The sequence below is a fragment of the Temnothorax nylanderi genome, unplaced genomic scaffold (genome assembly GCF_030848795.1).
Source record: "Temnothorax nylanderi isolate EJ_2023f unplaced genomic scaffold, tnyl_v1.0 TNYL_tig0186_pilon, whole genome shotgun sequence".
Taxonomy (NCBI): domain Eukaryota; kingdom Metazoa; phylum Arthropoda; class Insecta; order Hymenoptera; family Formicidae; genus Temnothorax; species Temnothorax nylanderi.
Window position 1 is genome coordinate 313,524 of NW_027249248.1, and position 20,602 is coordinate 334,125.

A 20,602-nucleotide genomic window follows, 5' to 3' on the forward strand; every position below is an offset into this window, starting at 1 on the left:
AATTTTGGTCTACTTTTTTGTATTACAAATTAATTTTCTATATTTGAAATATAGTAGTAAATAATACCTAAACGGAGAACTGTACCCGTTTATTTCTTCCCCTGATTTTCCATCACAAATTTCGTCTTCAATTTGATCAACTTTCTGTCCCCCCTTAGGACTTAAACGTGATACTGCATTTTAGTATTTTACTATTTCCGTATGAAATGGAATGCTGAATTAATTTCTGGGCAAACGCAAAGGAAGAGTAGAGAAAAAGACGCTCGTCTGTTTAAACTTTACTTTATTACATTCTGTTAGAAATAATACACAAAAGATTCCGGAGGCGGCAGAGGTCTCCTTACTGCGTAACAACGCAGAACGCGCGGGTGTCGCCCGTTTCGTAAGTGATGAAAGCCCCCCGCGAAAATTGGCAAACCGTCGCCCGCAACCCCCCGTACGTACCTATATTTCTGTATACGTGTATGTGTGTGTGTTCGCTGTGTGTATGAACGTGTCTATATGTGTTACGTGTGTGTGTGGGGCCGTGTGCAGTTTTCTTTTTTATCTTAAATCCACCCCAGCGACCGCGCGCGCGCACGCCAGCACGTTGCATCTAATTAAGAATATACAATCTTATCGTAACTATACTTATATTATATTTATATATTTATATATATAATATGTATATCGAAAGAGAGTCTGCGAGGGACCATAAATAATCGCGCGGGTCGGCGGCGTGTGGGAAGGGTCGCAGGATCGGTTGGCGAGTCGGTTTTACGTGTTTTTTAAATGAAAAAATGCCTGCATATATATAAATGCGCCATTTAAACGGATATGTAGCGCGTAGGGCGACCTGAGCGCTTCTCGTTTCGCATTCTCTTTTTCGCTCATATAGAATTCGATCACGTCGACAGCAAATCCGTATCTCGTTATCCTCTCGCCTCTCCTCTCTGCTAGATCTGACGCGAGTTAGACGGCCGCGGCGTCGGTAAGGACGCCCGAGGGACTAAAAGATCCCGAATCTCAACATCCTGAGTTAGATCCTATCTTAGGATTATTTAATATATCCATTAAGATTATTATTCCATTAGGAATATTAATTTCGCACGTCCCCCTTCCGCTTCAGACGTTTTTTCCCGGATGTCCTTCCGGATTTTTTGTATCGTTCGCTTACCCGGAACGAAGATCTAAGAAATACGCGAGGACGAAATCATAAACGAGAATTTTACGCGGGCCTTGCGATTTCCTCGCACGAAAACGCTCGTCCTATTATATACGTCTTATCGTGATGATTCGCGACGAGAACTCAGGAGGATCCAGCAGAAACGTTCGCAAGCGCGAATGTATTTGATTGTCGATACACGACGCTTGCAAAATTAAATTATGAAAATTATTAAAATAAAATAAATGTAAAATGATAATTATTTGAAAGCAACGCGTTTGCAATTATCATTAAGATGTAATTGATAAAACGTGCAATTAAAAATCTCTTTTTTTTACACACTTGCGACGTTCTCCCCGACTCTCCTTCAAGATCCGCTGAAGAATAGCTGTCCGGAAAGTCCTGTAATATTTCCGCGTATGTATTACAACTAACAGCGAAAGATTGTACTGGGACACGCAAGTGTATTCCATTTTATCCGCGATATTTCGTTACGGCGATTGCCCGAAAAATTAACAGATTTTCCTGAAAATTTTTTCAGACTTTTATTTTTCTCTCCCATCCCCCCCCCCCCCCCAGCGACTCGAAATGGAGGATGTAGAGTAACTTCGATCAGAATTCAGTGTACTCTCCGGGTACTTTCGTATTTCAAATACCACAGAGGTCCAAACATTCGAAAAATTGTCCAAGACCGAGGACTCCTTTCGGCGTTTTTGCGACGTTTCTCGTATATTTATATCGTTTGCGTTAATTTCGTGTTAATTTCTTTCTCATGTCGATCTCCATCTCGTCTCTTCATAACATCTCTTCTCGTTATCGCATGCAGTGCATTTCTTTGACACGTTTGACTGTCCATTTTAGCTCTCCGTAGCCCCGTATCATCGATCTCTTTTCTGCTTGAATACATATCGATCAGACATTCTATTTTGATTTCTGTATTGGCAACTCTTCTTTTTCGAAAACCACGTTTATAATGTACGATTCATTGGCGTGTAGAATAATGATATCAGTAAATTCGTGAACCATATGTTTCCATACGACGAGCACACAAGGATGTTTACATGTCATATTCGCCTAATGAACAACACGTTAGTATGATCTTGCATAGATCCTTATATTTACACATAATTACTCCTTTGCTCGTTAATCAATCGGTTTGATACTGCAATATTCTTCGATCATCCGAAGAGGTTTCGAATTCGGCCTCTTTTCCTTGATTCAAATCTCATCTAACATCATTAGCGTCGAAATATCTAGTTAACGGTACAATCTCGTGTCCCTTTGACGATTTCCACGTTTCGATAATTCGCGCTTTTACGTTTTGCATCTAATTAGATTTTGTTTGAGTGCGGCATTGAATTATACGGAATGACAATATTCAGAATCCAGCTGGGACGAAGCGAATGTTAAACAATCACGCGGAAAACAGACGCATACCGCGCATAAATATTCTCCTATTAGTTTCAATTAATAGAGAGAGTTGTAGTACGCAATTAGCATGCAATTAATATAGTGCGCAATTAAATTGCAATTAATACAGCGCGCTCGAGTCTCCTAAATTTTCATCCTTTCGCCACGACGCGATCCGGTCCAAGAGAGCCTCGAATTCAGTTATGCGGCCGGTTCTACGTTTTTGCTCCGTTTCCTTCGCTCTTTCTCTTTTGCAAAAGCACTAGTATTTGGTAAAAAAGCGTAAAAACTAAGTACATGCAACAGGACAAGCCTGTTTATGCGCAAAATTATGTAATATCTCTTCCGCATAGAAGACCTTTTTGGAAATCGGAGGTCGCATGTTGCAGAGCGCATTACAAGCCGGAAAAGATTTTAGGCAGGAGGATATTTCGGTGTATTACGCAAACAAGTCGGTTCTTCCTCCGGGGATTCCTTTTAATCATTCAAAAAAATTATACGCCTCTCAATCGAGCTTTCTCTCTTCCTTGAGATATCACTCTCTTCTTTGCAGTCTTCTCCTTAAAGCTTTCGAAGATACGCGATCGCGCATTCTGTGAAGCGATTTACCTAACGTTTAGATTAATTAATGTAAAAAGGGGTACGTCGTGGTGTCCGAACATCGAAGGATCGTTCTTCGGCCTCCCCAACGTTCGCACCTCAAAAGAACCACAAGCCATCTGAGAAGAAGTATACGGAACGCAAGTGTACAGAGCGCATGGCGAATAAAGGTGCGATAATTAGAAAATGTATGCTTCTGGTATCTGACTTTGGTAAGGATTACATCTGCGGAGTGCAGTCTGGCCCGAGGGTCGTAGCGTCAGGGTCGATGTGCTAAATTATGAAATTCCGAAACCGGCATTACTGAACCCGGTGGTTCCACCAGTTCCTCGACTCAAACGCCGACCGAACGTGACCAGCGGCCTGCCCGACGAACCTCGCTCGTTTCTTAGATGCTAAATAACGAAATAAACCGACGACTCGAGCGGTCGCGCTGATGCGGAAAATAGCTCGGGAACGGAGAAGCGACGCTCTTCCCTTCCTCTCCGTTCAAGGAACCTCCGTGATCTTCGCGGAGGTGGGACGAAGAAGCTTCTCCTGAAAATATTCGGATACCAATGTTTTATTAATACTAATATCCTAATTATTCTCTCATTTTTCAACGACAAGATAATCGAGCACGGAGTGCACCAGCGCGCGCGATCGCGTCCTCTTTCCGCAGGATTGCTCGAGAATCTTGAAAGCACAGAGTGGACAACGCTGACTGCCCGTCGAGGTAGTTACGAGTGACGAGTCCCTCGCACGTCAAAGGCGAATGAAAAAAAATGCGGGGAAAACGCGTTCGCAGAAACGGTCCCTTAATTTAATAAAAGTAGCAGACGACGACGAAGACGATGATGACAGCGCATCCACTGTTGTTGATCTCTGGTTGGCGAACGCGGCGCTTCGAGAACGTCACGCGGATCGTATTAAATGAACGAAAGCTGTTAATCTCCTTTCGTTTATTCGTAATTTTACTGACTAGAGAGTCATTCGCGCTGAATACAATTAAAATTAGAACTAGAACTAAAGAGACGTCGATGATAAATCCTCCTTTCTCTTTCCTCTTCCTTCTCTTCGTCCTCTTCTTCTTCTTCTTGTTCTTCCTTTTTCCCTTTGCTACGCTTACGAGAGTTATAACTGCATACGATCTCGAGAACGATACCACTCTGATCTCACGTGCGTTTCGCATGCGAATTACACGTTGTAGTTTACGCATTTGCCTTTGAGCCTTTTGATTCTTTTTCTCTTTTTTCGCTCGACGACCCTCGTATTCTGAAACGAACGTAAATTCGCGACGGCTACCTCCGCCGGCGTGTACGCAACGTTATTAAACAGCATAAATTTAACAGTGCCTTGCAGTTTATCCGCGGAACGGTCTCATGTAAAAACGTTGCTACACGATCGCCTTTCTCTTCCCTCACGGTCCTCTCAGTTACGTACAACAAGCGTTATGGAAATCGAACGAATTCGTACAGGCGATTTTCTCGCGTGCCCTCCGTAATCCAGAGTGTAATTATACTGATCTTAAATCCCTGACGTGACCCTGTGTTACGTACAGAAAAATGACATCCCGTCGCAATCTCTACCGCCCCTTGCACACCTCCTCCCTTTCCTTCTTGCGCGACAGCACCGAGCGCGACAGCACCTCGCATTCGATGGCAAAAAATAAGGGAAAAAAACGATTTTCGATCCTGTCCGTCACTAATTAGAACCAACGCGCTCGGCCATGCCTCTCGTAGCCTATGTCTCTCTTATTTCTACCACGCATAAGATAAATGACACTAGTATTCATGACACTTCCAGTTTGTAAACCGTATCTCTCTTGAAGAAGTAATTTAAAAGAAAAACAGAAAGAAAATCAGAAGATGTACAAGTATTGTACATTATACGCTTATTTAGTGATACAATTAAATATTAAATAATTATAGACTACATTTCGTGTTAACAAAAGGTGAACTTAGCATACAGTCTGTGTACAAAAACCAGGATTTACAATAGCGTTTCCTCTAAATCTCAATGTATAATAGGAATATAATTTTTTTTATCACATATATATAAAAAGCGGTTGTCTATATGTACATATCTGAGTAAGATTAGGTACCATTATCGTTTAACCAATAGAAGCTATTATATAATTTGGTACACTGTTTAACTCGGTATTCGCGATAAATACGAACAATAATAATCAATACGTCATTACTTCCTGGTCTTGACATAGTCGTTGGTTTTTCGCACGAAAATCTTATGTATACACACGGCTCGCTTACTCCACGTTACACACGTGACCTTTTTTTATTTCTCTTTTCCTTTTTAAAGATTACTTTTATATAATATCTATATATAACACACGTTACTTAATAAGTCAGAGCTATGGCCAGTTCATAAATTCGAGGGTCGTTCGTCGCATAGTCTCCACGTTCTCTCCTCTAGAGTGTTTTGTCCGTTAATATACCGAACAATTGCCGAAGCCGGTGTGCGCGCCATGATCGCTTTCACAACTTTTGCGAAAAGACCACAGCTCTATCAACGAATGAATCGTATCATACAACGATACAAACTAGTATTTGTTTGCTCCATATCCTCTTTGCGTCTCACTATCGCTCTGCTCAATTCCTTTTTCTTCGTAAAAATTTGGACTGCGGATGAGGACAGTGTCCCACTTTTTTTTTAAGCAGCTGCCCATACATCCGACAACTCGATGTCGTATTAAACGTGTACGTGCGTCATGATAAACTAAAGTGGCCCGCCTCGTTTCGGGCTCCGAGATACGTTCCGGTCGATCCCTCCGTCGACGAAATTATCTCTCGTCGTGTCCCACGGGTTTTTCAACGTAATGCTCTAAGTTTCCTCTAGCTTCCTTTCCCCTTTCTTTTCCACGGTCAACTCAACAAGCGAAGTATAAGCAATCAAATTTGAAGCAACAACTTGATTCTTAAATATCTACCTAAAAGTACAATGGGAGTCGCACAATGTCGAAGGCACAACTCTTTCAAATCGGTCGAACTGAAAGAAAGCACAACAGGAGGCATCATTGGCGTATGTTGAAATTTTGCAGCGCAGCAGGCCGCCGATAAGTGTCTTTCTTCCAGAATGCTCGAGATTATTAAGTACAAGAAAGATTCTTTTATTGTTGTTAAAAGATTAAATAGCAAAAGCTATGTATACATATATAGCATAGCTATATATGTATACATATATAGCTATATATATACATATATGTATATATATATATATATATATATATATATATATATATATACGTTAGAGCATAGCTTTTTCTTTCGCGATAATCGTGCTTTCTCTGAATGAGATGAGAATGTACTAACTCATTTCCCCTTTCTGTAGTCGTATCTTTCGAGCGTTAGAAAGTTCCATTTCAACTTCCCTTCGTTTTTTTTTTATTAGTAACAAATTTACATAGGCATACGGAAAATTATGGTTTATATTTTTGTCTTCTAATCGGCAGAGAACGGGATTCCATAACACACTACTCGCTATACATTTATACAATCTTACGATATTCCTAAGCTTGAATCCACATGCATTAATCGAGGCAAATGAAACTCCTAGCTGTACTATTTAGCTTTATCGATCGCTCGAGAAGAGACAGCGTATTTTTATTCCTTTTTGTCAAATTGTCATTTCTAGAATTGGAAGTCAAACCGGTCGTTGGGGAGATACAAACAGATGGTGTCGAGATTAAGGGGAAAAAAATTATTTTGAGAATTGCCTCAGCATGCGTTAATTCACTTTTCAGTCGGAATCGTCTTCCATTTCATCATTGCAATTCGAACATTCATAGCGCGTCATATTATCAAAGTAACTACCCACAGTGAAACTAAGAGATTAGCATGAGTTCGTTAAAGAATGATCACTAAAAAAAAACAAATCCTCACTTGTTATATCTGTACATGTGCTGCTACCGCTCGCCACCAAGCTGCTGGCGCAGTAATATCTAAGTATCCCGAAATCGTTTCACTGAGGCAGCAACTTGGTAAAACGTCAGTATTTAGCGTTCATTATGGATCCTGGCTGGTATTTTGTGACGACTCACAGTTTTGCGGGTTATGCATTTGAAGCGCTAAGTGGGGTGTGTGTACTGGAGAAGGTCCTGGTTGAGGCTGTTGTTCTTCTTGCATTTGTTGGATCACGGTAAAGTCGGGATAACTACAAAAAGAAATAAGCGACTATTAAAAAGATCGGTTTGCTTACGTCTGATAAAAAATTATTATATTATTTACAATTGATGCTATTAGTCCTTTTACAAATAAAATAAAAATCCAACATCTACAAAAAATTTATCTGTAAATTTTATGCTATATAATGTACAGCGTCTTGCATTTCCAAAAAGATTTAGATAAACAATATTTTGCAATCAATATTATCAGAGGTATGTAAGTATTTATGTAGAGAAGATACTTTTTTTTGTAGTTACAACTTACTCCATAGATGCCCATCCTAAGCCTCTGTTAATGCGCCTCCTAGTTCGGATATTGTTTGTAGATTGATATTTGGTAGATGAATTAGTAGATTGACATTTAAATGTATGCTGATATTTCTCGGCCTCTTCCGCGCAATCTTCGCTCGTGTCCTCAACTTCCGGCTCTTCGTCGGGACATAGTTCACACGCTCGCTCCAATGTTTTTCTCGCGCTGTTACTACGTTCCAAAACGTAGCCGTTTGCAGAATCATTGGACTGTGTTGGTGGTGACCAGTTGTTGTACGCATGTGTATAAGGCGCCGTAGAGGCATATGGTCTCTGAAAGACGATTTATCATACATTCGTAATCATCCTAACATTGAGTGGTTTAAGCGCCGTTTCTGCTACATACTTTGTCAAGTTCGTCGTGGAGCCAATCTATGGCGTGACTCCACTTTCTTTTCAACTCCGGACTATGATGCAAAAGCTGATGCGCTGGTCTGCATTTACTAAAGAGCTGCACCATACATTTAATACACTGATAAGCCCTTTTCTGATAATGGTTTTTACTTCTTTGTATCGTTTCAAATAAACCTTCTCGCTCATCGGGAACTCCTGAAAGGTGCAATCTCATGTATATTGCGATGCTAATGAGCGAATACGTGAAAGACTGTTTTTGTTCAAACTTACCCTTAAGTGCATTATGCACCCGATGCGTCTGCCATGAATCTTCCATCAATAGTATCGCAAGCAGCAGATCCGTATGATGTCTCAACTCATGGGTGTAAGCAAATCCTATTTGCCACAACAGTTCGCTAAGCACTGTTCGCGACAAATGTGGATTCTCCCAACAAAGGTATTGTAATAGTTTAACCGTATCTTCAGTCACATTAGCATCCTCGATCAATTTCTTAATATAACTATCCCAACAGACAGAATAAATATCAAATATAACATCACATAAAAAAATTCATATTACACCTCTGGAATTCAAAGCTCGTGATAATCCTCACCTGGTACGAATAAACAAGATATCAACTGCTTGTGATTGGATGGGCATAAGATACTCTGACTGACACGCGGGATCCCCATATGGATTTGGTAAGGGTTCCGCACGGGGCTGCTGACTCGAGTGCACTTTCGACGACACGTCGCAGCATCGTATTAACATGCTAACTACCTGGTGAAGCTTAGTCAATTCCGGATACTGATATTTTATGGTAGGACCTGGGCCTTCATCGATAGCCACTAACATAAACGTAACCGGTACATTTAGCTGCAAATAATATTTAAAATTTGTTAAAATCGGACATGTTCTATTTCTAGCGTAAGATACGATGATAATGTTAATACTTGACGTAATTATGTAAATGTAATTATTTATTACCTTAAGCAGTTGCGCCTTTTCGGCAAGACCAAGCGAAGCATATGCGTGAAAGAGGGAAAAATAATGAGGAAGATGACGTCCGTGATCCGAAATTTCACGGTGTAGTAGCGATAGTACTGCGTGTAACAAGTGATCACTGAGCGTTGCTACTGGATCCAAGAGGATACCTAAAAATATTCACAAATCGAAAAGGTAAGATTATTAAGTGCCACTTTAATCGTATCACTGAATTCCTATGCGTATCTTAGTACTCACTCGGTGCATTTAAACTGGGCGGAGCACATGGACCATCTTGCAGAGAAACATGTGCGAGGAATACTAAAATTTTGAGGAAAGCGGTGCGCACTTCCGTACTAGGACAACTCAAGAGATACTCGCAAAACCTACGGATAACAAAAGTTATTAATATTAAAACGCAAATATATTTACGCATTATGTATTTGAAAAGAAATCTGATACCTATGGGGATGATTAAACAGTACTTCATTGGCGAACCAAGAACGTACTGCTTTACTGCTACGCAAATGGTGACACACAATGTCATACCAGTCCGTTGCCGTGCCACGTAATGTTTTCTTAGTGTGGAAACCTGTATAGAAGAGGAATATTGACGCTAACTGAACCGATAGCATCGCAAGTTCTTCCGCTTCGGGGCTCTACAATACAAATTGTCACGATCATTAAACAGGTTCTGTTGAAAATACACTATCTTACACGTGTGGCGAACTTACAAGTTTCTCATTCAGATTTTGCCGGTTAATATTATGAGGATTACAGGATACCAATTTCTTAATAAACTGGAAGTATTCAGCACTAAATTGATTACGGTTGTGCATAAATTTAATATTTTGCTTTCGCACACTGTATTCTATCGCTGGTGGCATTTTCATAACTCCTAGTTTCGTATCTGAAGAGTACGAGCGAATAATGAGAGCGACACGTTCGTTCAAGATCGATCTCGTGTAAAATTTTAAATTGATACTTACACAATGACAGTTCATTTACACTCTTCATTAGAGAATTTTCTTCTACATCTAGTCTTGTATAAAATAACATGTACGCATTCCACCATCGCTTCTGTTTGCGGTAACTCATCCGCTTGAGCATATGATCGAATACCTCTCCTAAATAATCACCACCAAAACACTGAGATTTCATTTCTTCTTCCTCTTCCATTTTGCATTCTGTTACATCACCATCATCGAACTTGTACCACTTTGCCGTACCATCGTTTAGTCTGCAAAATTATTGAATTATAAAAACAATTTAAAATTGATCACTTTTACAAGTATTTTATATATTTAAAATACCTGTGCAGGATGTAGGAATAATAATGGCCACCACTAGCCTGACCACTATGAACGACGATACCAGTCAATTGATACTTCGTGCACGTTCCCTTCACAGATTCCTCATAATCACAATCTATAACTTCTCCTTCCAATTTAGCTAAACCGGAGACAGTGTAAGGCTCCATATCCAGATCTCGTGGAAACTCAAAGTAATCGTTGAATTTTATAGCACATACACGCTCAAAGTCATACTCGAATCTTTTCAACTGAATTGCTAATATAGGCGGCAGCTTTTTTACGCACAATCTCTTTACTGTTACGACCTAAACACATAAAAGAGACACATCAAATCTCTGATCGAGCGAAATGCTGCTTGTGGTTTGTATAGAATGTATGTGCGTGAAAAGCAAAATAACATTGCTGACAAATTATTTTCATTGTGTTCCTTTTGAAATAATTATTTTCACCCTTTATCATCTTATAGGATAAGAATTTTTTACACATTTGCAAGGATATATTATCGTAATCGTACCTTTTTGTTGCATTTATCACAATGGTAGGCATCCGCACCCTCCAGCAATTCTCCCTTCACGTATTGCTCAAGAGAATCCAATAAATTACTGTGATTCCGTATGTCCACACTTATCACGCTGAATGGCTCCTCTTTGGAATATCTGAAGATAATGTAATGCGGTATTACAGTCTACCGAAGAAAGTGGAATGTAAGAACTAAAAAGGTACCTATGAGGGCAACCTTTGCAGATTTTTTGGTCGCTGTATGAGCCACCAAGAATCTTGCCCATTATCTGCTCGTGTCCTAAGGCTTTCAATGCCTCGTCTAGACTCTCCACTAGACTCATGAAGAACTCTACTGCATCCTGTTGTTCTCTAAGGTTTACAGGTTCTCCTTGAAGCCTATGAAGACCAAATTTTCTCATTAATTATTTAAAATGCAGAATATAATTGCACAGTTTAATATAAATAAGATTGTATTTTGTGAAATTTTCTCCTCCCTTTTCTCGCAAACATTATTTTCGTATTACGTTAAAAAATTTTCATTTTTACAAATAAAATTTTATTTTATTCTTACTTGAAATGCTTCCATAGTCCTCTCGGTATATAATATTGTAATTTGCTGTAAGCCAGATGACCAAATATTGCTTGCACTTGTTTCAAGATGCCGATGTTATATTCCTTCCTGGATTCATCGGCACCGCACTTTTCTTCGTTCGTGTCATTATCATTTGTTTCGATTGTCTGCTCCCCTTCGATCCTCTCCTCGCCCGAAAAATCCTCGTTCAGATCAGTCGCCGCGCCTTCCGCCGCCAAGAGTCCGACTCTAATGCTCTCCACCATGTACAATTGCTGTAATACTGAATTCATATAGCAGGTTGCCCCTGCATTCTTCAAGCCTACGAAACCTTTGAGCGGCCTAAGCCCGACAGGCGGTAAATAATCCCACTCCACTAATGGTTCGTCCTTCTCGGAGTAGAACATGTCGGTGAGCATTGTGACTAGAAGTTTCATGTTGGGTACACAGCCTACGCAAAGACCTACGAGCAAGTCGAACGCAGCGCTGGTTGATTGAGGGGTGGTGCATACCGGACACGCTTGTGACGCGCTGAGCTCGCCGGTACTGCGAAGCTGCAGCATGAGGCGAGACGCGGGGAACACAAAGTCCTCGACCAGTTCCTTGATCAAGTTAACCCCGTGCTTCTCGTCAGAACCGATCTCGTATTTCTGGTTCGGTGGCAGGAAGGCCAGCAGTTCCTTCGTTAGACCAAGGTGACCCTCGAGCAAGGCTTCGTCCACCTGACTCTCTCCGGTCTCCTTCACGTTATCCCGAACTTTCTTTAACCAGGCTATTTCGACGTTCAGTAGTGTCTCTGCAGTCGTGAGGGGGCAACCTGACATATGCGCAAAGTTCAACAGTCGGCACAAAAGCTGAAAGTATTCGTGGCTCTGTTTTGCGTTCTCCATAACGATACTGTTTAAAACGGTGAAGAGAAGAGTGATGGTGACCAGTAGCGTTTGGTGTCCACCGCTGCACCATGTCGATATAAGAAAAAATTGTTCGCCAGCAGCGATCCTAATGGCTCTCGACGTACTAAGTAGCACAAGGTCTATCAAGAAAGTATGCCATATTTTGTCTCTCGACAACGTTTCCAATGCCGATGGATTCAATACGAGGGCGATTGTCAATACCTCCAGTGCTTCTTTACACACAAGGACGTCGTTATTATCGGGATTTCTCTGTTCCTTCTGGTTGGTCTCGTGCATCGAGTGGAGCATCTCGTTCGATGCATTAATGTTGTTCAAGTTACCCGTGGATGCGGCCCACGCTAATCTAATTATGGCACGTATAGTAGCCACATCCGGTAATTCCCATGAAAGGGCCTGCACAAAAAGCTGCCGACATCGATCAGCCTCGGGCCCGCCGGATAGCATTCGATGCGCCAGATGCTGTGCCAGTTTGGCTGCCACACTTCTTAACATGTATTCGGTACTTTGATTCGGTACACTTTGGAGAGCCTGTTTCAATACCGTCACCCGACCGCGGTTGTTAACGTGATTGTCGTGATTCTCCGAAGTACCAGTTTGCTGAACTTCGTCCATCACGCATGCCATCACATTACCCATCACTGTCAGAAGAAGCTTACACAGTCTCAGCACAGTTAGATACGCAGACCGCTTCGTGGTTTCGTCCGCATTTGGTAAAAACTTATTTTTGGTTAGCATATCGAGGATAACGCCCGCTTCGCCGCTTTTTATGAAATTATATTGAAATTCAAATGCTCTCTCCGACATAGGGTCGAGAGCCGGCATTAACAAAGTGTATAACACCTAAAAAGAGAAAAAGAAAACTGTTATTGACAGTACGCAAAGATAAAATTTGTGCTAAGCGCTATTTAATATGTATTTACCTCTAAATTGTATAAAACTTGGCTAGGACTTGCAGTAAAAAATAGAGAATCTACTGTCGTATTCTGTTCGTTACAATGATATTGAGAAGGGTTTTGTAAAGCTTCGTCATCTTTGTAATGACCAAATAGCCACTGTAATCTTGTTACAGTGAAGGTATCTGGCGGCACTAATTGCAAAAGATTTCGTGCACCATCACGCAATTGTGAGTGCTGAAGAGTACAGCCAAGATCTGCTAATTGAAAGAAAAATGTCGCGTACTGCGATCTTTGCGACATTACCTGAAACAAAGTCGCATGGTTAGAATCGCAAGACGCGATATAATTAACTAAATTTATAAATTTTACATTAAACTTACCACACCAGGTAAACTATTCTCTGCCTCTACATTCGGCCCGTCGTATGGATGATGCGGAGAACTAGTAGAGCTATCAGAGCTACTGTCCGGTGAGCTTGGCATATTGCTATTTACTTGACTGAGCTTCGCAGACAATAACTAAGCAAAACACAAAAATCATATTCATTGATTCTTTAAGTATCAAACACCTTTTGCTCACAGTTTTTCCCCTATTAATACTCACCATTTTGTCCCTCAGTGGAATCTGAGAAAGGAGTTTCCTATCATCGGATTGTTCTAGCGACTCTCCATTAATAAATAAATCGAGCTTCACATTTGTCCCGCTTGCTTTGATCCTGCGTAATATTTGACGTCTCAATGAAGCTAAAGTGTCATTACTGTGTGTAAAGATATCTATGTCGTCGACATTTCGACCGGGACTCGCAAAACGAATAACGAGTGATAGATGTTTCCCACGAGCTGCTCTGTAATCAGAATAGATATTGCGCTATCACTGTATATATAAAAAAGTAGCATTTTCATTGATATATACGACTATAAGTTTACCTATGTAATGGTAATATTTTTCGTTCCCCTGGAAAAGCTGTGTCGCATTCGTTTATGTATTCCTGTAAAACTTTCATAACGCGACACATTTTTATGGCTTCCATTTTAATCTTATTTGTCATTTGTTCCTCACGCTCCTCCTTTCCGTCCAGATATACTCTGCTCAGGACAGTCACGGTGTCATAATGAGCTTTCAATCTGTCCATACATTCCGCTATATACGTTTCGTGAAATGCCAAAACGGACGACTGCAATCGCGGTCCTAGATTGGTGTTCACTTCTTTCAAGAGCTCTATGCCTCTGTTTGCAATTTCTTCCGGGCTGTTTGTTACTACCTGTAGATAGGAAAGATTATCACTGTACAAACATGCATACGAAAGGAAATGGAAAGACGTAAATCCTATAAAATTACATAATCAAAGAAATAAACAAATATAATACTACATACTCTCCACAAATAATCAGTTCCAATTAAATCCACATCATCCATGAGAAATGTTCTACGTTTCAGTTTCAATTTTCCTTCCTTAGAATTAACAGCTTTAAAAAATCTTTCATAACATTTAATACCGCTTTCTGTAAGTAATGTCGGGTCTAATTGCAGTATATTGTTTTGAAAAAAATCCTTGTTTATTGCTGGATCCAGATCTGGTTCGTCACCCATAAGTTTGGAGAACCATTTGAAGCACGCCTCGCGATCCGAAACAAATACACCTTGCTCAGCTAAACATTGCCAAATTTGTTCCGCTTGATCAGCACATAACCATAATTGTCCATCCTATGAAAAGAAAAAATTATGTCACGTTATCCGTATTTTTTGCAGAAATTTATGTTTGCTTCGTCCTAAGATCTGGAACATACCTTTAATAAGAAACGCAAGAAATTCAATCTCTCTTGCACTTGAATAATATGATTATATCGGCCGTCAGGCATAAAAGTATTTGCGTCGATTTCTGGATTTTCCTTTACCAACTGCCGCACTTTATCCATGTAAGTTGTTAAGCTATTTGTTACAAGAATTACTACTGAATGTTCGCTTTGTAGACGCTCTATTACTTCTTGCCTATATAGTAACAATAAAGGACAAAATTAATGTAGCAATATGTTATATTTATATGTGCGTTTACGTATGTGATGTACCATTAATGTGCCATTGTACCTGTAATGCAAATGATGGCTACGTGTACTATGACCTAGGTTCGGATTTGGTTCATAAAGGCAACATATTTCCCGAATTTGCTTCAACGCAGGGAGGGCCCACTTATCACCATTTTTCAATTCTTCAACACACTTATCCACCCAGATTGCCTTTTGCGCATCTCTCTCTTGCGAGCATGAGTAATCGAGAATTTTTACATGAGCGTTCAGTGCCTGATCCATGATCTCTGTAGGGACTTCGTCAGAATGTGCCAAAGTCCAAAAGAGTGTTAACACCTGTGGCAGTAGAATTAATCAAATCACTTGCAAGTTCAAAATGTATTTAGATATAAATCTGTATATTTAAGACAATCTAACCTTGTGCGCCATAACACCGTCTTTATCATCTTCCGCGAGTCTCCTGATCAATTCTAACAGCTTTTCCCGTTGTTTCTTGTTGGCAGTCCTCCAACTTGTCTGAAACAATAGCATATTTCACGAATGTTAACATTCTGTTCAGTGTAAATTTGATATTCTTACATTACCGCGATAGATACCTGAAAACACTCAAATAGATGGTCAAGTTGCTCAGGACTAAAATCCCAAGCTAATTTGGCTAACAAGTCATGAACGTTCTTCACAATTGCTTCGTGTTTACCAGCTTGTGCAGCCCAAACAGCGTCTAAGTCTTCTAATGTAAGTGCACGTTCTTTTATAATAAAGCGTAAAATTTTCTCCAATTTCTCTACATATTGCGGCTGATGTAACGAATCCCTCAGTACGATTTCCAGTACCCCATTGTCTTTAATCCATTTCTGTATCACAAATAAGCACTCCTTATTTTACAAACTTTTCAATACAATTCACGATAATATTTGCAAAATACTCAAGCAGTTAATACACTTATAATATAATACACTTGAATTATTATCGTTTGCTTCGGTTATTATATTAAAAGTTCATTACGTTAAAAGTGTTATTAGTACAATTAGGGTTATGGATTTTTAGACGATACTTACTGCCATACGCTCTGCTGTAAGCCACTCCTCCTCCTCTGCTATTGTATTACGATGTTGGTGATAACTAACACTAGATATTACTTTATTAACTTCATTTAAAGCATTCATCTTTCCATTAAACGAAGAAATTTGTAAGAGTCTCAATATCATTTTCAGTCTCAGTATTTCCAAGTTCTTTATCATCTCTTCCTGATGAGGTACGCGCGACACCAAGCATTTAGCAGCTTTGATTATGGCTGATATTGCATCGTTTTTTGATTCATTTTTTGCCTCTTTCTTCAACTCATCATCAGTTAAGTTATTCAAAATAAGAGGTACCATTTCCTGTAATGTAACAATGTGCTTTGCATTGCTTTAGAATGACAAATAAATAATGACAATGATAAAGTAAGGATATACTTACAACAATAGGCATCAGATATTTAACTATCGTGTGAACAGTTAACAGTTCGTAACACAAGCCAAAGGGTCTGATTAAAGCATAAATAACTGGCACTGTTAAATTACGTCCACTCTGAAATCTCGAAAGCAAAATTTCAAATCCATTGAGACTCCCAAATCTGAAACGAAAGCTCACGTTAATGTATACTGAAGTAAAACATTTTACATGTGTGTAAAATATGATAAAAACCTGTTTATAAGATCTACTAGCCAACCACGAGGAGCTCGCGAGTCAGATGGTGGGCGAGCATAAAGTTCCTCATCAGGAATATCACTACCAGGAGGAACAGTTTCCGAAACTCTTATTGCATTTACTGTGTGAAATCTGAAAAAAAAATTGAAAGACAGAATAATTACGCAGAAAACTTACATTTATATAATTCACAATAGTGTAATATTCACTTACTTATTACTAGGATTAAAAACCATGGCCAGCAAATCAAGTAGAGGAAACCAGTCCTCATCTAATTTCAGGACACATAGTTCCACCAAACGTGCACAGTTAGTGTTAATACAATTGTGAATATTCAACTTCCAACTGTTTACCGCATCATCTGTTAATATCTTGGTAAATGAGATTGTGAGACCTTCTCGAAAAAAGCGCTGACACGCTTCACTTTGTACATCAATTCCTGCAATACAGTAAATGCAAAATTGATGTGTGCGTCTTATAAATAAACGCTTCTATATAAACACATTATCATGAAGGTAAAATCATTTCCCCGATGCGCGAGTGGAAACGCGAACAATTGTCTCAAAAATTTATAAACAATACATAACCTTTTTTACAAAGTTCGATACTGGCTTGTAACAGGCACTCTAATTCTTGTTCGGGTAGAACTGGTACAACCCATCGTGGACTAGATATCTTCTCATGAAGCATATTAAGTTTGAAAATAGGAAACTCAGGCTCTTCATGAAGCTGGTTGCTATCTTCTACCGTAGTGATAGCGTCACTGTTGCATTCCGTTTGTACCACATTCTCGGTCAGCTGGAGTCCCGACATTGTGTCAGCCAATTGCTGTGGACCTGGCGGACTGTGCATCTGCGCAGACATTTTTCTTTGTTCAATCCGTTTTCACTTTTGACGCGAGACGTGTTTCACACTACTATCACTGATCAGCTATCAAATCTGTATACCTGTGTGTTTTGCTGGCTGTCGGGAGGGTCTATGCCAACTCCCTGGCCCCTAGTGGCAATCGTCATTTTACACGCTGTTTGCTATGCCTTAATTGTCTCAATATCTCTTGGTCCAATGATTACACCACCAATAACAAGCATCCAGCTTATATACTGACATTAAATATAATTATATCCTAAAGGCCTTGTTTTAATAAACTATACCTACATTATCTGTAACAAAGGAAAGGAAATTTTAGCATCGCGCCTCCTCAAGCACTGAACGAGAAACGTAACTAAGCGGATGCGTCGTCGACATCCTCAGCGGCGTAGCCAAATCAACGACAGTTATCAAACTCAATTTACAATCCAAGCAGACGAGAATTTAAATTCGTCACAACGATGCGACAGCACAGTTATGTAAGCGTTTATTTTCTCGAGGAAGTCACAACAAGGGTGACAACTCGCGAGTCAACGTACAACCGGCAAGACAATGTAGGTACTCAAAAACTATTGTACCCATTATCATCTTCAAGAGGATCTCGAGTAACGCATAACGCATAAATCGACGCGACTCGACTCCACAGCCGCGGGTGGAGTTTCTTTCGACGCCGGTCGGCCGGGATCAGCCGGGATTAAACGCGTCCGCGGCGCGTACGGAAGCGGCGCGTGTTACGGTCGTTTTAACGGAACGGCGTGAGCACGCGGCGGACAATTAAAGGCGGATAGGAGCGGCGTTGCGGACGGTCGCTTTCGGGATCGCGCGACGCGACTCGGAGCCGCCGCGCCGTCGGCGTCGCTCGCCCGTCGACTTGTCAACGTCGTCGGGAAGCCGACGACGACGAGGGAGCGGCGGTGCCGGTCGGCGGAGGCCTCGTCCGAGGAGGGGTGCGCGTCGCGGGCGGGCGGGCGGGCGCGCGCGTCCTCCCCGGGGGGAAATCCGGATGCGGCGGCTGCGGCGATCGGTTCGCCCACGTTGCGCCGTCGAGCGATCGGCGAGAGATCGGCGCGTAGCGCTGGCGGAGACGACGGGCGACTTTGTCCCCGCGAGACTCCAGACCGACCGTGCGAGTCTCCGCGAACCGTCCGCGGAGACGCGCCGATCCCCGCGGCCCGGACGATCGGCGACGGGCGACGGCGACGACGAGCGCGCGCGGCTCGCTACCTACGCGACTCCGACGATCCTCCGGCGGTCCAGGCAGCGCCTATTTTCGCCCCCGTTCGCCTCCGACCGGGCTACCTCTCCGGACAAAATGGCGACTATCCTAACGATTGGCACTGCCGTGTATTAACAAAAGCGCCGATATTCCGGCCCGATAGCCGGCTCGCGATCACGCGAGCGGCGTCACCGCGCGCGGACAGTCGACCCGGACAGCGGACGTGCCGCGCGTCGTATCCCCGTCGCCGGGAAAACGCACCTTTACATAGTAAACGTGGTAGAAATTCGTGTGTTGCACTTTTTTGACGTGACGTTACGGAACTCAACTGGCAAAATCTGTAAACACGACTGCCGCGGCGCTGCGGTGCCCTCGCCCGAGACACGACGTGCGTGCAACGACGGGGTGGCGAGCGACGCCCGCGATTGGCCCGCTCGGCCCCCCAAAGCGCCGTCCCTCGTCGCTGAACGTCGCTGGATGCCTGCGGCCCGTCGACGCCGCGGGAACATTCAAATCGACGCTGGCCAGCGGCGACCGCGAACGTTGAGAATACCTTCTTTGTTGCTGTACTACGTCATTCTTTCTGTACTTGAAATGACACAGTCGTACGATTTTCGAGAAAGAGGGGGAAAAAAAACGAAATATAAGAAGTTCGATTACAATAACTTCAACCAAACTCCGATTAATTTAATTAGTGGTTAATTCGATCGGCAAAATTGCTCCCTACAAAATTTCTAGCTATATAATTTATTTTATTTTCCTAATCTAATCTTTCTATATATTAAATAGCAAAAGGTTAATTAGTTTATTTATGTTAAGAAAATATAATACAGATATTACTTAATAAGTCACTTATTATTATCTTGATGATTATAACTTGTTAGAAATATCTAGAATGTTAGAAATATCTAGAGTGACTTCAATTAAACTCTGATTTAATCAGTAGAATTGTTTACTACAAAATTTCTAATTATAATTCGTCGTTTCTAATCTAATCTTCCTTTCCCGATATCAAAGTATTAATAATTCTACTCACGTTCACAAAATAAATAAGTATTACTCGATAAATTAATTGCTGATGTTAAGATATGTTTCTTAAGTCACCCAATATTTTGCTAATGTGGATAGAATTACTAATTTTTTCAAGTTTTGACATATGAAAAGACAGATTAGATCAAATATGACGAATTATAAATATTTGAATTTTGCTTCAAGCACTTGTATCAATCGTCGATTAAGTTAATCGAACTTTGATCGAGGTCATCTTACGAGGAACAATTATTTTTATCTTTTAATAATATCTATTATCTTTTCTTCCTCTTGCTGCACTTTGTCCGCGTTTTATATAATTGCGAAATAGAGAATAAGACAAAATAACTTTTATTCTTATTCTCGTATCAAAGGATATTTTAATGGAAAAAAAAGAGAAACTGCGAACAAAAAGACGGATACATTCCCGATATATATATTTAAATTCTTACCATGCGTTACTTACGATCGTATTTTCCAGTATAATTCAGAGATTTTTTTTTGTATTAGAATTAATTCTTGCCGCGAATATAGACTATTATTCTTACATCGAATAATAGCTGAATATGCGACTCTCCGTGAAATAAGTTTTCGAGATGTAAAGTTTATTCTATTGAGCAGGGCATATTTCATTGATAT

The 20,602-nt window shown here is 40.8% G+C and overlaps 1 protein-coding gene across 2 annotated transcripts; it reads right to left on the reverse strand.

The window, feature by feature from the left end:
* Positions 1 to 266: 266 nt before the first annotated feature.
* Positions 267 to 19,339, reverse strand: Faf (ubiquitin carboxyl-terminal hydrolase-like faf). Of its 2 annotated transcripts, none has more exons than XM_071716461.1 (30): positions 19,196 to 19,339; positions 17,799 to 18,011; positions 17,439 to 17,703; positions 17,065 to 17,290; positions 16,849 to 16,983; positions 16,621 to 16,777; positions 16,218 to 16,541; positions 15,756 to 16,013; positions 15,577 to 15,675; positions 15,221 to 15,495; positions 14,923 to 15,124; positions 14,510 to 14,839; positions 14,062 to 14,396; positions 13,739 to 13,979; positions 13,516 to 13,653; positions 13,160 to 13,438; positions 11,326 to 13,079; positions 10,977 to 11,150; positions 10,768 to 10,909; positions 10,254 to 10,558; positions 9,930 to 10,180; positions 9,675 to 9,850; positions 9,403 to 9,599; positions 9,199 to 9,326; positions 8,944 to 9,110; positions 8,570 to 8,832; positions 8,247 to 8,476; positions 7,969 to 8,171; positions 7,579 to 7,895; positions 267 to 7,303 (listed from the first exon to the last, which is right to left on the reverse strand). In XM_071716461.1, the coding sequence occupies exons 2-30, from the start codon at positions 17,862 to 17,864 to the stop codon at positions 7,156 to 7,158; spliced, it is 7,785 nt and encodes a 2,594-aa protein (XP_071572562.1). In that variant the 5' UTR covers positions 17,865 to 18,011; positions 19,196 to 19,339; the 3' UTR covers positions 267 to 7,155. The 2 variants fall into 2 exon arrangements, with proteins under 2 accessions (XP_071572562.1, XP_071572563.1); XM_071716462.1 differs by lacking the exon at positions 19,196 to 19,339 and adding an exon at positions 18,947 to 19,102.
* Between the last annotated feature and the right edge of the window lie 1,263 nt (positions 19,340 to 20,602).